Source organism: Oncorhynchus mykiss, chromosome 25 (genome assembly GCF_057628025.1).
Source record: "Oncorhynchus mykiss isolate SJ-2025 chromosome 25, ASM5762802v1, whole genome shotgun sequence".
Classification (NCBI taxonomy): Eukaryota; Metazoa; Chordata; class Actinopteri; order Salmoniformes; family Salmonidae; genus Oncorhynchus; species Oncorhynchus mykiss.
Window position 1 is genome coordinate 62,107,137 of NC_143046.1, and position 17,971 is coordinate 62,125,107.

General features: G+C 41.3%; 2 protein-coding genes across 3 annotated transcripts in view; both read right to left on the minus strand.

Annotated features, from left to right (window-relative positions):
- Positions 1-3,030: 3,030 nt before the first annotated feature.
- On the minus strand, positions 3,031-14,534 carry LOC110505430 (putative histone deacetylase 1-B). The gene is made up of 13 exons (XM_021584634.3): positions 14,332-14,534; positions 13,535-13,647; positions 13,291-13,408; positions 13,054-13,128; positions 10,257-10,395; positions 9,965-10,106; positions 7,257-7,349; positions 6,885-7,134; positions 6,604-6,712; positions 5,325-5,455; positions 4,165-4,353; positions 4,021-4,075; positions 3,031-3,916 (listed from the first exon to the last, which is right to left on the minus strand). Exons 1-13 carry the CDS (start codon positions 14,381-14,383, stop codon positions 3,889-3,891), a joined length of 1,494 nt encoding a protein of 497 aa, XP_021440309.1. The 5' UTR covers positions 14,384-14,534; the 3' UTR covers positions 3,031-3,888.
- A 30-nt stretch (positions 14,535-14,564) lies between these two features.
- LOC100136288 (LCK2) overlaps positions 14,565-17,971 on the minus strand; it is a 43,878-nt gene continuing 40,471 nt past the window's right edge. For both annotated transcript variants that reach the window (XM_090219213.1, NM_001124542.1), the window contains 4 exon segments: positions 17,893-17,969; positions 15,815-15,968; positions 15,504-15,635; positions 14,565-15,285 (listed from right to left, as the gene is read on the minus strand). In XM_090219213.1, the coding sequence (XP_090075339.1) occupies positions 15,083-15,285; positions 15,504-15,635; positions 15,815-15,968; positions 17,893-17,969 (566 nt within the window). In that variant the 3' untranslated portion in view covers positions 14,565-15,082.

Sequence of the window (17,971 nt, forward strand, 5' to 3'; positions counted from 1 at the left end):
TTGGCTGACAGCTGTAGTATATCAGACCACATACCACGGGTATGACATTTTTTTTGCTGCTCTAATTACATTGGTAACCAGTTTAATAGCAATGAGGCACCTTGTGGGTTTGTCGTATATGGCCAATATACCACAGCTAAAGGGCTGTATCCAGGCACTCCGTATTGCGTAGTGACTAAGAACAGCCCTTTGCCATGGTATATTGGCAATATACCACACCCCTTCGGGCCTTACTGCTTAAATACAGTACACCAGGTACATTTTTGCCTACCCGTCACAATAGCTTTTTTGTTAATTGACCCCTGCCCTCTTGCTGATGTGGGTGCTGTTGGTGGGCAGTTTTGTGTCAGGTCTTTTGGCAACCACCTCCACTGTGGGGTTATCCATTTCCATGGTTAAGGCCATTATGAGTGGAGGTCAGGGCCTGCTGAAGCATTACAAGGTCCCTGATGCCATTGGCTACTCTAGCATTACCAACAAGTGCCCCTTTGATCCCATAAGGATATAATTAAGTCCTTTAATAAAAAGCTAGTAGACGAGATACACTTGTGTGAATATATTGAAGTTTCAAAAATGGAAGAGTTGAACTGATTGAACAGATTCTGTAAGTAGTGAGGTTATTTGTTTACATGCAGAGACGAAAAAGGTGTCTGCATACATAGGTTCAGTTTGCACCTAGAATAACTTGGCTTGGCAAAATGAGTGAACGTCTGCGATCGCGCAATTTTACATCTAAATACGTTTTTTTTTTGCATAAAAATGAGTCCTCTCTCGTTGAATGACAACAAACAATTAATTAAAGAATCCCGTCCATAGTTCCCACTCCTACTAGTAGTACTGTTGACCAATCACCGATGAATGGGCGTAAACTTTGGCTACTGAACTTTGACTTGCCTGAATAAAAAAATTATGTGCCTGAAGAGCCAAAAGAAAACCCTGGTGAACACCAAAACATACAAAAACGTCACAAAATTGTCATAATATATGCGCAAACTGTTTCGACTGGGAAGCATGTGACAGGCTTTTACACTATTTGACTAAAATACCATACTCACGCCTTTGTTCCTCACTAGGGAACTACTATTATTCTGCGGGTGCCTCTCATCCTTATGTCTGTGGTGGAAGTGCTTCTCTCAGGCCAGCTGTTTCATTACCTGCACCTCCTTCCTCCACACATGCAGGAGACCCAGGAAGATGGCCTACCCTCCTGGCATTGACTAACTACCCTCACGTGAATGAGGAGTTATCTGACCTGAAGACTTGCAACAGCTCACAGAACTAGAGAGCTGAAGCCTAGGTGTGGGTCTCTGGTGTGGGCTAATGCGGCCTTGAGGCGTGTGTATTATTGGTTTGTATCCAGGTCGGTCACAAAGTCCTGCCTTCACTTACAAACTACAATGCTAAACGTTTCACGGACGCTGCTGATCAGAGGTGTATTCATTAGTCGGATTCCATTCATTTTAATTTGATGGTTTCCACGTGTTGCTATTCCAATCCGATAGTCCGAAGTGTTTGGCACAAGCTATACATCTACAAATGATCGGTTCTTCCATGCTCTAAAGTCCACATAGTTCCTTCCAACTTCTTGTCTCTTTAAAAAAAAAAAAGAGACGACTTGAAGCACCTTTGGCAGTGATTACAGCTTCAAGTCTTCTTGTGTATGACGCAACAAGCTTGGCTCACCTGTATTTGGGGAGTTTCTCCCATTCGTCTCTGCAGTTTGATGGGGAACGGAGCTCCACACCTATTTTCAGGTCTCTCCAGAGATGTTCGATCGGGATCAAGTCCGGGCCACTCAAGGACATTGAGAGTTGTCCTGAAGCCACTCCTGTGTTTTTGCTGTGTGCTTAGGGTCGTTGTCCTGTTGGAAGGTGTAACTTTGCCCCCAGTCGGAGGTCCTGAGCAGGTTTCCATCAAGGCTCTCTTTACTTTGTTCCATTCATCTTCCCCCTCAATCCTTTCTAGTCTCCCAGTCCCTGAAAAACATCCCCACAGCATGCTGCTGCCCCCACCATGCTTCACCGTAAAGATGGTATTGCCCAGGTGATGAGCGGTGCCTGTTTTCCTCCAGACATGACTCTTGGCATTCAGGCCAAAGAGTTCAACCTTGGTTTCATCAGGCCAGAGAATCTTTTTTCTCATGGTCCGAGAGTCCTTTAGGCAAACTCCAAACTGGCTGTCACGTGCCTTTTACTGAGGAGTGGCTTCCGTCTGGTCACTCTACCATGAAGGCCTAATTGGTAGAGTGCTGCAGAGGTGGTTGTCCTTCTGGAAGGTTCTCCCTTCTCCACAGAGGAACTCTAGAGCTCTGTCAGAATGACCATCGGGTTATTGTTCATCTCCCTGAACAAGGCCCTTCTCCCCCGAGTGCTCAGTTTGGCCAGCTCTAGGTGTCTTGGTGGTTCTAAACTTCTATTTAAGAATGATCGAGGCCACTGTGTTCTTGGGGACCTTCAATGCTGCACATTTTTTGGTACCCTTCCCCCAGATCTGTGCTTCGACACAATCCAGTCTCGGAGCTCTACGGACAATTCCTTCGACATCATTGTTTGGTTTTTGTTCTGACATGTACTGTCAACTGTGGGACCTTATATGGACAGGTGTGTGCCTTTCCAAATCATGTCCAATCAATTGAATTTACCACAGGTGGACTCCAATCAAGTTGTAGAAACATCTCAAGGATGATGAATGGAAACAGGATGCACCGGAGCTCAATTTCAAGTCTCATAGCAAAGGGTCTAAATACAAAACACAATCAAATTCTGAAAATCAGTTCTGTCATTATACGGTATTGTGTTTGAGGAAAACTATTTAATTTTAGAATAAGGCTTTAATGTATCAAAGTGAACGGGCCTGAATACTTTCCAAACGCGCTGTACTTTTGTATATATAGTGAATGTTAACTTGAACTTCTCTGCCATGTAAAATGAGCAACAGCCATGCTGGTAACTAGCAAACTGCACCTGAAGATGTTTTGAATTAACAACATGACATTAAAGTATATTTCTGTAGATGAATAAGACCAGTAGATTTTCATAGCATTGTTTTTATTGGTTTCTAAAAGTAGTCAAAGATTGTGTGGTCCTTCATATTTGTATGAAGTTTACAAGAACTCCAGGAAAAAAAATCCATTTCAATTTTGCAGAATAAAATCACATCCACAACACTGAATGTGTCCATTTTTGCTTGGCCAACTTTACTAAAAGTGTTGTGGCATTACCAAAATACCTTTGAACCTCCCGTTCCAAGTGAAAAATCTAGGAACGCTGTTTTCATTGAAATGTGGGGATGACATGGGTCCTAAACAGTCACTGGTACTAAACAATAACCTCTGAAAATACCAAACTACAATACATGGATGGAAGTCCTTCACGATTGTTTTGTTTTATCACATACTGTATTCTATATTGTTAATCTGGGTAATACAGAATGAATACATCTTTGAGAAGTGGACCTAATTGTCATGCTTCAACTACATTTCTGAACGCACATAACAGTGGGACTAAATACACAAGTGGATTAAATAAATTAAATCCAAAAGATATAAAAAGCGTAATACTTCGTGCTAGGCCTTTAATTTAGACTACAGAGATGTTTGAGTAAGGAGAAGAGGGATAGGATTTCATAGGATAAAAAGATTCTAAACAAAATGAGCCTAAGCATACAGAAAACAGTACTTACAAATAAATCACTCCATTTGAATTTCAGTCCTTGAACAGAAACATTTATATGTTCTAGAAAAGACATTTAGCCCATTCCAATTTGAAGGAGCAGGATCTGTCATTAAAATGTATAGTCCTTCAGGGATATTCTTTGTAGCAGCCAGGAAAGGTAACTGCTCTGAAAAATAAAACCGGTAGGATCGCTTTAAAGAGAGCTAGGAGCTCCTCACGGTGTCTTGGACTCCTCTTTTGGCCTGTTGGATAAACAGGGAAAATGACTTAGATTTTTTACAAACGTATTTAATGATGACCATTTGAGACGACAAGTTTAAAATGGAGGTTTGAAATGTTTGCTCACCCCTTTGTGGAGGTGTCCATTTTCTCCTCATCTGGCACCTTTTCTTCTTTAACTTCTATAATAACAAAGCAACAAATAATCAGCCTCACATGTTCAATTGGACCATGGTATGTCTGATATAGAACGAAGTAATGATTTTGATACCTTTCTTCTCATCAGCTTTCTTTTCGTCACCTGCTTTCTTCTCCTCGCCCTCTTTGTCTTCCTCAGTCTTGGTCCTCTTGGCCTTCTTGAAGCTGGCTGCATTTCTGCGTCCGCCCCCTTGACCCTCAGCCTCGTCCTCAGAGTCGGAGAACTCCTCGTCACATGCTATCCTCTTATCGTGGGCACGGACTGCACAAAAGCAGAAGGCAGGAGTATAAGCATCTCTGTGTGTGTGACATTAACTCACACACCAACTGCATACGCCGGGCAGATTACGTATGATACTCACCAAAAATATAAACATGTAAAGTGTTGGTCCCATGTTTCATGAGAAGAAATATAAATCACATTGTCTATGCGCACAGATTTTGTGCACAAATGTGTTTCTCCCTTCCCTGTTAGTGAGCATTTCTCCTTTGCCAAGATAATAATGCCTCCACTTGACAGGTGTGGCATATCAACAAGCTGATTAAACAGCATGATCATTACACTGGTGCACCTTGTGCTGGGGACAAGGCCCCACCAAAACAAGCAATTGAGTCAACACAATGACACAGATGTCAAGTTGAGGGTGCATGCAATTGGCATGCTGACTGCAGGAATGTCCACATTTCTCTACTAAGCCGCCTCTAATGTAGTTTTAGAGAAATTGGTAGTACGTCCAATCCCCCTTCATCAACTCATGTTTCAGCATGATAATACACAGCCCCATGTCACAAGGATCTGTACACAATTCCTGGAAGCTGAAAATGTAATGTCACCCATTGAGCATGTTTGGGATGCTTTGGGTCAACAGGTACAACAGCCTGTTCCATTCCTAACAATGTTCAGCAAATTCACACAGCCATTAAAGAGGTGTGGGACAACATTCGATAGGCCACAATCAGCAGCCTGATCAACTATGTGAAGGAGATTTTTCACACCGCATGAGGCAAATGGTGGTCACACCAGATACTGACTGGTTCTGTGATCCACGCCTCTACCTTTAAAAAAAAAAAAAAAAAAACAGGATCTGTGCCCGTATTCCCAGTCACGAATGCATTTATTTCAATTGAAGGATTTCCTTCTATGAACTGTAAAATGTTGGTGTATTTGCAAACTGGGCAAAGAACTTACGCAAGATGTTTTTGCTATGAATCATATCTCAATACAAAACTTACTGGAGATGCGTTTGTTAGGGTCTTCCTCCTCCTCGTCTCCACTGTCCTCCTGCACAGCATCTTCTGGGATGGCCTGCATCTGAACACCCGGGGCATGGGGCAGCATGCGCAGGTTCTCAAACAGACGCTGCCTGAAGGGACACACATACAGGTGACATTAACCTAAATGACATCTCAACAACTATAATAATGCCAAAAATACTCATGACACATCAAGGATCAAATGTATAACATAAGTGCAGTAATATGACCTTTTTGGTAAGTGAAATTACCTGATTAACATAAATAATTACACGACCAAAAGTATGTGGACATCTCTTCAAATTAGTGGATTCGGCAATTTCAGCCACACCCGTTGCTGACGGGTGTATAAAATCAACACAGCCATGTAATCTCCATAGACAAACATTGGCAGAAGAATGGCCTTCCTGAAGAGCTTAGTGACATTCAACGTGGCACCATCATAGGATTCCACGTCCCCAACAAGTCAGTTTGTCAAATTTCTGCCCTGCTAGTGCTGCCCCGGGCAACTGTAAGTGCCGTTATTGTGAAGTGGAAATATCTTGAAACAGCTCAGTCGCGAAGTGGTAGGCCACAAGCTCACAGAACCGGACCAGAGTTCTGAAGCGTGTAAAAATCTGCCCTTAGTTGCAACACTCACTACCAAGGACCAAACCACTTCTGGAAGCATCAGCACAAGAACAGTTAGTCGGGAGCTTCGTGAAATGGGTTTCTATGGCCGAGCAGCTGCCCACAAGCACAATGCCAAGCGTCGTCTGGAGTGGTGGAAAGCTCACTGCCATTGAACTCTGGATCAGTGGAAACGTGTTCTCTAGAGTGATGAATCACGCTTCATCTGGGTTTGGTAGATGCCTTGAGAACGCTACCTGCCCCAATTCATAGTGCCAACTGTAAAGTTTGGTGGCGGAGGAATAATGGTCTGGGATAGGCCCCTTAGTTCCAGTCAAGGGAAATCTTAACGCTACAGTATACAATGACATTCTAGATTCTGTGCTTCCAACTTTGTGGCAACAGTTTGAGGAAGGCCCTTTCCTGTTTCAGCATGACAATGCCCCCGTGCACAAAGCGAGGTACACAAAGAAACGGTTTGTCGAGATTGGCCATGTAGTGTAGCTTATATAACGGTTATATCTATGTATATAATCTATACTAAGAACCAAACTAGAGATGTTACTTCATCATGACAGGAAGAAAAAAAAATTATAACGATGTACAGTAGGACTAAAGAGCACAGTAAAAGGTGTGGTCAAGGACTCACTTGATCTTCTCCAGGTAGTCGTTGGTGTTCTGGTTGGTCATGTTAGAGGGGCTGATGTGCAGTTTGAAGTCCGGCCCAAAGTACTCAAAGTAATCATTGTATGGAAGCTCTGTGGAGAAACACCAATGTGTTATCAACACGGTGGGCAGTGACATGTCTGCTTCAGCAGAACCTATCCTTAAACACTCATGCTCCTCTGACCTGTCAAAAGCAACTGTCAAAGATGGTCACACTAGAAAGTAAAAAGTACACAAATCAAATGGTGCAGCAGGAGAGCTCACCATTGGGTATGGCGCTGTCCAGGGCCACGGCGGTCTCATAGGTCCAGCAGCGGGCCACGTTCCGGATGGTGTAGCCTCCACCACCCAGCATCAGCAGGGGCAGGTTGAAGCTCTTCATGTACTCCACACACTTAGCATGGCCTTTGATGGTGAGGTTAAAGCAGCCAAGCCTGTCTCCTGAGAGGGAGTCGGCTCCACACTGAAGAACCACTGCACTAGGCTGGTACATCTCCATCACCTTAGCCATGATCTACACACAGATATAAAATTACACAATATGGTTGGCTAAATGGAAACAGGGTCTATCTACATGGTCTATTTGAGTTACAGGGAGGAAAGATTAAACACTAAAGATTTTTTTTAAAGACTTACAGGTTTGAATATGGCTTCGTAAGACTCGTCGTCTATACCATCTCTCAGAGGGTAATTCACAGCATAGTACTTGCCCTTCCCAGCGCCAATATCCTTGAGGAGAAACAAGTCAGTCAACTACAAATGTGGGCAGTTAATTGACCATTAAGATGAATGAGAACATATATTTTACAGCAACAACCTGCGGAAGAGTTACAGGGGGAGGAGACCAACATCAACTAATAAAGCATACAGGAAACTACAAGCAACAGGCCATGAAATTGGAATTCAAAGTATCCTTTGGATGCCATTTAATAAACAATGCCTGCCAATATTGGTAATATAATATTGCAATGCTTAAAAGCCAGATCAGTGCCAGTGGGCTGGACAGACCAGAATATTGTGACCATAACCATGAACACCAAGGTTCCAAAGAAACCCCCTAGGATTGAGGTTGAGAAATTCTCAAACATGTAATCGTGAGCTTTTTCTAAATGATTTGGCTGCTGTACCCTGGGAGCTGAATTATCTAGAGGATGAACTAAATCACGCTACAGAATGTTTTATTGATTTGTTCACTGAGGTAATGGACCATCATATAAGAAAGAGTACAGTTGGTGCTTGCCCATCTCCATGGATTGATGAACTGGTGAGGCTTTTTCTCAAAGAAATATAGCGAAAGTCTTAGCAGCCAAGTCAAAATTAGAAATTGATGAACAGAATTATAGAACAGTAAGTAATTATGCAGTTAAATTGAATCGAAAGTTATTTTACAACAATGCTTTTATTGATTGTAAAAATGCAACAAAAAAAAAGGTATGGAACACAGTTAAGGGCTTATCTAGTGTGGAGGTTGACGGGAGAATAACAACAAAACCAGTTGATATTGCCAATCATTTTGCAGATTTTTTTTACTTTTATTTATTTTTTTACAAAGAATTGATTTACTGAGAAACAATGTAAACATAGCTTGTTTGGAAGAATGTATTGTCCAATGGATTGATGATCATATTATGAGCAACAAGATCTGCTCTTTTAGTCTGCAAACAGTATCAGTGGAGGAGGTGTTAAACCTATTGAAGTCATTACCTGATGGTAAATCTACAGGTTATGGTCTTATGGACAATGTTTTGCTTCGCTGTGCTGCTCCCCAGATTGCAGTTCCACTGAGACACATTTAATTGGTCACTGGAAAAGGGGATGATTGCAAATGTATGGAAGCATGCAAAACGGTGTCCTATTCCTAAAGACAGCAAAGAACCCATTACTCCCGCCAATAGTCGACCAATTAGTCTACTCCCTACACTCAGTAAAATATTGGAGGGTATTGTGAGTAGACAAATATGGGAGTACATGTAAAAGAATGATCTGATTACAGCCAACCAGCATGGTTCTCTCAAAAACCATTCCACTACATTGGTTGACATGACTGACCAGTGGCTCAATGCGATGGATAATGGCAAGTTTGTGGGTGTACTATTTTTAGATTTCAGTGCAGCATTTGATTTAGTGGCTCATGAAATAATTGACTAAATTAATGCATTATGGTTTTAAGCAGGTAGCATTGAATTGGGTACAGTCATATCTAACTGACAGAAAACAGTCCACCTATATCAATGGTTCATTTTCTACCCCTCATGTTAAACTGTGGAATACCGCAGGGCAGCTGCCTTGGGCCACTTCTTTATTTAATATATACCAACGACCTTCCCTATGCCTTAGCTGAAACTCAAGCAACTATATTTGCAGATGACACTACAATGTATGCAGCAAGACAATCGGTTCAACAGGTACAGCAAGCTTTGGAGAATATCAGGGAGTGGGTTTGCCAGAACAAACTTGTTTTAAACACCAAGAAAACCAAAGTTATGCTGGTCTGTTCCACTAGGAAAAGGCCAAAACAGCATGGGATACAATTAAGTTCGGGAGGAGTACAAATTGAAGTGTCAGAAACCAAACTATTGGGCATGCAGCTAGACAGCTGCTTATCATGGTTGTCTCAAATAACTAATCTATAGAACAAAATGTATTAAGACAGCATGTAAAATCAGAAGGACAGTAAGCAAATAACAGGCATTAATTGAGAGTCAGGTGAACTACTGTTCGATGGTCTGGGGAAATGCATCATCAAGTGAAGTTAGTTGGCTGCAGAATGCACAGAACAAAGCAGCAAGGATTGTTTTAAGGTACAGATATGGTTCTTCTGTTGCGGCCATGCACAATGTTCTTGGTTGGTCATCAATCGACAAGATAAATTGGAAAAAACATGCTTATTTTATTTCATAACATACATAATTTAACAGCCAAGTTCTATTCACAACGGTATTCAGTTGGTAAGAGACAGACATTCCATAAATATTAGGAATAGATTGTCCACCATCTATGCGTTACCCAGACAGAAAAGAGAAAGGCAAAATAACACTTCAATATAGAGCAATAAAGAAATTGAATAAATTACCTGCGCAAACCAGAAACCTTTCAATATATAAATTAACATTTTAAAACCATTTAAATATAATATAGAAATGTTGAGGGACTATAGTAGATGAAGAATCAATATTTTTTAGATTGAGTATTTATTGGGTCATTATACTAGTATATTATGTATGTTTGTAATAGTGTGTTATATGTGAAAATGTGTTCGTATTATAAGTTGTATTTTAATGTGTGACTCTTGGAAGAGTATGGTGACTAAAAGAGATCCAAATCAAATCAAATATCTAACTCACCCTCAGGTCTCCGGTGCCGGGGAAGTACTCTCCATACTTGTGGAAGGACACGGTCATGACCCTGTCTGTGGTGTAAAACGCCTCCTCCACTCCATCTCCATGGTGGATATCAATGTCTATGTACAGGACTCTCTGGTGGTATCTGGGTGAGAAAAGATTCAGCAACAGAATGAATGATACTTCTAAATGTGGTGTACCTATGGGGTCCCAATGTGAAGTTACTATTTAATTCAGTAGCCTACAATATTTCCTATGTAAACTTGATCAAGTGCTGTGGGCCTGTTTGACTCACTTCAGTAACTCCAGAATGGCGAGCACAATGTCATTCACATAGCAGAAACCTGACGCCTCAGACTTCTTGGCGTGATGGAGGCCTCCGGCCCAGTTAATGGCAATGTCTGTCTGCTGTTTGTTCAGCTTCACAGCTCCAGCTAAAAACACAGGACAAGAGAAGCCAATCGGAGAATCAGAGCACATGAACCTATAGCTAGCTATATTCTGTGTTTTGTCAATTACAGGAAGAGGACAAGTAAGCCAGAAAAATATTCCAACTATCCAGGCAAAATGTGTCATCCAACGCCCAATGTGCAAAACCGATGTCAAAGCTGACGTGCATACCTATATAATGAAGGTACATGGTGTAATGACGCCACGTAAAATTGATCTACATGCGCAACATAGCATTCCTAATCTAGCCCAACATGTCTGCTGTTTGGATCAAGCAGTCAACAAGTCAAGCAGTCATTTGAAAGACACCGGCCACAAACGATGTGTTTACAAAACCGGGTAGGTAATAAAGCATAATTTGTTCGACCTCAACTTCTGAGGTGGCTAGCTTTAGCTTGGTACCTAGCTAGCACCAATACAACCAGTTTGAAAACAATGACCAGTAGAAACTGCAGTCATTTTCATTATTCTTAACAATGACTTAGGAATTCTTGAGTAAGTATTGTTGTTGTCGGCTTATTGAAATTGAACTTCAGTTCATGAAAATAAATAGCTAGCCAGCTACTTAACCCTGTTGCCCAAAGCTAACGTTATAAGCAGCCAGCTAGCTTCATCTGGCTAGTGAGGCTCGACCGGACTATGTGTTGTGAAAATAGCCACAATAAGGATTTGCCACAATAGAGGAATTTGCTGTTTGCCTTAAAAAAAAAGAATGAGGCCTCCTGGGTGGCGCAGTGGTCTAAGGCACATTGCAGTGCTAGCTGTGCCACCAGAGACTCTGGGTTCGACCCCAGGCTCTGTCGCAGCCAGCCGCGACCGGGAGGCCCATGGGGCGGCGCAAAATTGGCCTAGCGTCGTAAGGTGGGTTAGGCCGGCAAGGATATCCTTGTCTCATCGCGCACTAGTGACTCCAGTGGCGGGCAGGGCACAGTGCATGCTGACCAGGTCACTAGGTGTGTACAGTGTTTCCTTCAACACATTAGTAGTGAAACGGATTGTTGTTTTGCTATGTTTTTGGGGAAGAACATTGTTTGCATCCATGAGCTAGCTAGCTTTTGTTTTATGACCAGCACGGTAGGTACGCGTCGATGAATCGTTTTGACATGTGATAGTGTAATAGCCATGTAAAAAAATTGTGAATGTGTAAAATTATTATGTGACGTGCAGTCCAAATCAGGTCCTGATTGGCCAAATGCCATCTTTTGACACGCAAAGACCCAAGCGGTGTTCCATAGGAATCCTGGTTGAGAATGAAACAGCACAGCAAGTAAGTGAAATGAATTAGTTTTGATTATTTTTTACTGGTAATGGGGACATACGTAAAAGCCAACTAAATATATTTTTGGTCAGTGTGGTGCGTGTGTAACCTTAAACTTGGCAAGTCAGTTAAGAACAAATTCTTATTTACAATAACGGCCTACCCCGGACGACGCTGGGCCAATTGTGCGCTACCCTATGGAAATCCCAATCACGGCCGGATGTGATACTGCCTGGATTCGAACCAGGGACTGTAGTGACAGCTCTTGCACTGAGTTGCAGTGCCTTAGATCGCTGCGCCCATGTGTTTAACTATTTAACTGTATGAGAATGCTTAAAAGGCCTTAAATTGTAAATACTGGTTATCGGTATCAGGTTTTTTTTGGCAAAGAAAATATTGGATATCGGTCAAAAATGTCATATCGGTGCATCATTAGTTCAACACGCTCCTTTCTTTAGCCACCAATGGATCACAGTGTATCAATGTGTCCATATGGCAGAGGCTGGTGATCTCGCATTAGTTTAATTGAAACTTTAAAAAAATTGCATTTTAATTCAGACTTTTCTGATTAACCACGGGACAATGCTTTTGAGAAACAAACTTGGTTATTGAAATGAAACAGTTCCACGAAAATGTGCATATGAAAATCATAACTGGCACACAGATCAGTAGGAGTGGTAGGATAAACTGGAAGCTTCCCGACTTGAAACCCACACACCATCTATGATGTCTTTATAAAATAATTGCCTCCATCTCGTCATGGTCAGATTCTGGCTACTTTGAAGTAAGGTGAGACATGCCTCATATGAAATAAAACATTTAGGTTTCAAACAATTAAGTAAGTTTTTAAAATGCATACTGCCTCCAGCTCACATTGTAAAGTGGTGGGTGACTTGGTGATATCCTGTTGGCTGCACTTGAATGGGAGGCCTGCTTCAATTACCAGGTGAGATTATTATTATTATTTTTTAAATAGCCCTTTTAAGTCATGCGGCAAAACTTTTAACATGTGATTGCATTTATAATTGTGCAATTACTGAGTTTATAAAAAGCATGTGCAAGTCCAGCAGTAAGTGGCTGAGGAGCTGCATCAGAAAGACTATATGCCGTGCGCCTGTGATAGAGAAATAAAGACACATGACGACAAACAAAAATAAACACGCCAATTTAATTCCACTTAAGTATGCATATTAACCTATAGACCAATTAGAAAATGGTCATGTGCATTTCCATCAATGATTGAAAGCATTATTTTGCAATTGGATATTTTTTGGCCAGCAACAGTATTATTAAAAAAAAAAAAGTTTAAAAAAAATTGGGCCAAAAGCCGGTATTTGCGGTTAACAGAAACCTTGCTACACATGAACATGACAGATTAACTTACCAACAGAGCCTCCCGTTGAGAGCTGGCAGAACTCAAACAGGCCATCAAACACAGGGCAATCCTCTCCAACGTTAACTGTGTGGCAATTACAGAAAATGTGTTAATTACAATCCATGACAGCAGCAAAAACAATGACAAAGCTTTACTAGATGTTTTCCCAAAGAAATGTGTGACTTTATGGGCTACATCTAAAATGTATAGGTATATTGAGACATGACATCTCTGCCCCAAACTCACATCTCTGCATCTGTTTGCTGTACTCTGACATGTTGTCTGGCCGAATGGAACGCAGAAACTTGATGTAGTCGTCACTGTGGTACTTGGTCATCTCCTCGCCATTGGCTTTGTGAGGTCGCTGTACAGAGACATGGAGAAGACCAATTAATGACACCTTAACCAGGCACTACATTTCCAATTGGGAACTATTGCGCATGCAGGCTTTCTGCTGCGCTTACAAATCGTTTCAAGGTTTTCAACATACGTATATCTCCATCTTTCTGTAGAGACCATAGTTCAGCAAGAGGTTGTGTGTCATGCGGATACGGTGTGGCTTCATGGGGTGGCCCTGGCCATAGTAGTAATTCCCAACATCACCTTTGAATGAAGAGAGGAAAATAGTGAACATAAGCAGACGTCCAATGAATGCATCATCCTAGCTTGTTGTTCAGTACAGCATAGTATGGCTAACGTTGCAAACCTTTAAAGGCAACATTGCAATAAAACTTTTGCGTTGATTAATAGTAACAATTCGGACCACGACATATGCACAGCCGCAGACAATGTACGGCCACTAACGTGCAAACAATCTGGCCAATGCAACGGAACTGGGTGCATTTTTTTTAATAGAGACTAGCAATGATGGTAGCAAGCTTAATACGCCCAGGAAGTGAAATAGGTTAACTAATAGTAGCTAACGTTGCTAGCCATCTTCGTGGTTTGTGGATTCCAATGCTTGCATAGCTAGCTAATGGGTCCTGCCAATGTGTTCTCCCTTTGTCCAAGCTAGCAAGCTAATCGACGACGTGGACAAGTAACTTGACGTTACTACACATTGGATGATAATGTGGCATTAGTGAACATTTTCGGAACGATCAATTTAACCTAAAGATTTTGAAAATGCCTCGCTCTTGCACAAAGGGAATCTGCACGTTTGCACATCGGAGCTAGATAACGTTAGCTAATGTTAGCTGGCTAATCTAACCACAAATTGAACCATTTGCACCAGTCTAACAAAGCACATTGTACAACTAGTCAATGTGTAGGCAAATCAGTACTTACCATCATAATAGTAGCAAACTTTTTTCTTTGTTCCTTGAGAACTCAGCGCCATTTTACCTTATTTTACAGCACAGACTACAATTAGCGAAAAGCGGCAGCTGTACTTCGGAAAACGGATGGATACAATCGGATAATTTGTAGAACGTCACTTGAACCAATCAAGTAGTAGTTTACAATGTCGAGGGGCGTTGCAAACAGATCCCGCCACAATAAGCACTGTTTTGGATTCCAGGTTGGGAAACATTTTTTACTTTTGCCATTTATTTGTTTACAGTCTTTTCTATGTTTTACATCACTTTTTATTGCATGATCATCATCGACATCTCATATGCATTTCGGGTAAGAAGATGTATCAATGGCACCATAGATACATGAACAGAGTAGGTCTTACATTTGTGTTTTTTGTAAGGGCATCATCATCCATGGATTTATAGTCTTCAAACGCATAGAAAAAATATACAAATAGAAAAATCGAAACAGTACAAATCGAACAAAAAACATGAAATGACAAAGGAATGCAAAGTATATAAAAGTACAGTGGTATCTCCCTTGAGCTTAAAAAAATGTCACACTATAAATGCTTTAATTAAATCCTACAAATGTTTAGGTGTGTATTGAAAGTAGATCAGGTATGGCTCTCAGATAGACAGTATCAAAAGCATATATGCTGGGACCATATCTCTCTGTGTCTTAACAGTTGGAGTTAATGTCCTTAATGACCTCTCCTCTCCATTCCCCATGTCTGTCTGTCTTATGGCTGTTCCTGGTACTGCCGCTCTGTGGCTGTGAAGAAGTCCTCCAGAACGCTTCTCAGGTACTCAAAGGTTGGCCGGTTCTCTGGGCTCTCCTTCCAGCACAGGTCCATGATGTTGTACAGATCCTCAGGGCAGTTCTCAGGTCGGGGCATCCGGTAGCCTTTCTCCAGGTTTTGGATCACTTCTGGGTTACTCATTCCTGACAGTGGGAAGAAACAAGAGATGGGGATGCAGCCTTGTTAATAATGTGGCCGATGTGTTGGGGTTTTGTGGGCAACACCTTTGTAGAGAGTATGTGATGTTTGTGGATTATACAGGTGCTATGTGGAGAATGTGTGTATGTGAAGTCTACATGCATTGCATATGAAATAGACATGTATAATATTGGATTATTGTGGAGGTGCATCAGTGAAATACCTGGATATGGGATACGGCCATACGTCACTATCTCTGTCAAGAGGATCCCAAACGACCACACATCTGACTTGATGGAAAAGGTTCCATAGTTTATAGCTTCAGGTGCTGTCCATTTTATGGGGAATTTAGCACCTGATAAGGAAAAGTGAAATGGGTTTAATTTTGGGTTCATGTTCATTTCAACAGCACCCAATGGATTCTACATGAACACTTGGTGGGGCTATAGTATATAGAGGTCATGGCTTTGCAGAAAGTGCTTAGAACATTCAAGCACATCCATTTTTTTCTAGTTTAAAGGAAAGTCATGCTACCCTCTCTGGCTGTGTACTCGTTGTCCTCAATGAGTCTTGCGAGTCCAAAGTCAGCGATTTTACAGATGAGCTCATCAGACACCAGGATGTTTGCTGCTCGCAGGTCCCGATGGATGTAGTTCTTCGCTTCAATGTAGGCCATTCCCTCAGCCACCTGCAGGAGGCAGTACATCATAAAGAATTAATCATACTTGTTAAAAAAAATAATATATATATATATATATATATATATATATATATATATATATATATATATATATATATATATATATAATTTCACCTGAATTTAACCAGGTAGGCCAGTTGAGAACAAGTTCTCATTTACAACTGCGACCTGGACAAGATAAAGCAAAGCAGTGCGACACAAACAACAACACAGTTACACATGGAATAAGCAAACGTACAGTCAATAACACAATAGAAAAAAAAATTAAGTCTATATACAGTGTGTGGAAATGGCGTGAAGAGGGAAGGCAATAAATAGGCCATAGTAGCGAAGTAATTACAATTTAGCAAATTAACACTGGAGTGATAGATGTGCAGATGATGATGTGCAAGTAGAAATACTGGTGTGCAAAAAAGTAAATAAAAACAATATGGTGATGAGGTAGATAGATTGGATGGGCTATTTACAGATGGGCTGTGTACAGCTGTATTAGTCGTATAGGGTACACATGGTATACACTGTCCAATGAAATGCTTACTTCCTTCTCGACAATGTTACAACAATAAGAAATAATAAAGATAAGAATAGGAACATAACGTAACTGACTCAGTAGAATAGAATACACATTTTGGCACAAGTATAATACAGGAAGGCACAATTTATGAAGGATACATACTGTGTGTGTTCGTGTGTGTATAAGAGACAGACAGGGCAGCAGTAGATTCCTGTGACAAGGAGGTTCCCACTTCCCCAGGTCAGATCTCTGCTTCTCACCTCAGTGCTCCACCCAGTTTTCACCGGCAGGTTATGAACCCCTAACAACCAGCTCTCTTTCCGGCCCACCCTAATGCCCCAGCTGTGCTATCTACATCGCTTTTGTGTGTGTCAATGTGTGTGTGTGTGTGTGCGTGTGTGTGTGTGTGTGTGTTTAGGCAGACATTAGTGCATATTTCAGATGTAAGAATCTCACAGATATGTGTCATGTGGCCCTGAATCCCTTGGAAGAAAACCGAGAGGTGCGTATGTGATATGAACTTCATATCATCATTACGCATCACTCTGGAAGTAAAACAAATCTCAATTTTCACTCATTAGCTCTTGGGGTCAATGTTGTTTCAGTGTTCTTACTATCTACATGCTTACCGCAATGTATGGTGCTGAATGTCGTTCAGTGTTCTAGCCATTACTCAGGAACATACTTTTGCCGTAATACGTTCACAGTGCCTCCATAGAGTCGGCTGTTCCTTTGCCAGCTTTGTTAGTTTAAATCCCTGTAACCCCATTACACATCCATGTGGTTCAATGTCTCATTACTAAATGAGAGTTATATAATTTAACCACAACATTACGTTAGTGGAACCCAATTAGATAGGATGTTGGTGTAATTAGATGTTCTCCCATCTTTGGCCCGATATTTGGCCCCATCTTTGGCCGTAAACTACTTCTAAGTAAGTTGTTCTTCTAGAACGAGAGGCTCAAACAGCAATACAACTGCTTTCTTGATCTTATGAAGTTTGGTGCAAGTGTGATTTAGAGTAGGCTGTAGGTTTGTTTTATAATGGAATATGCATTATGTCTCTCAGGTATCGGGATATCTGTCACTTTGATTTGTGTTACACCTATAGCATTGCACTGTGATAGGGGTGAGCACCTCAGTGGTGTTGATTTGTGACAAGGTGTATAGACTTATGGTTGTTCGTAAACCTCACACAGTGGTCTCCATTGTTACCGGGAGATTATAGTTAGCCTCATAATAGCAAGAGCTGTTTCCTGTAGATGAGGGGCCATACAGAGAATAGAAACTGAAAGAGCGAATGAAGGGGAAAGAGTGAGAGAGAATTTTGGAGACAGACACTCTACACTTAAAAGTGTAGAGAGCTATTGGGATTGACGTAAAGAGCAGGGAACTTGCCTGAGAGGCCATATCTATGAGGGTGTTGATGGGTATGTTGGATCCCTCAGACGACTTGAGAAAATCTACCAGAGCGCCT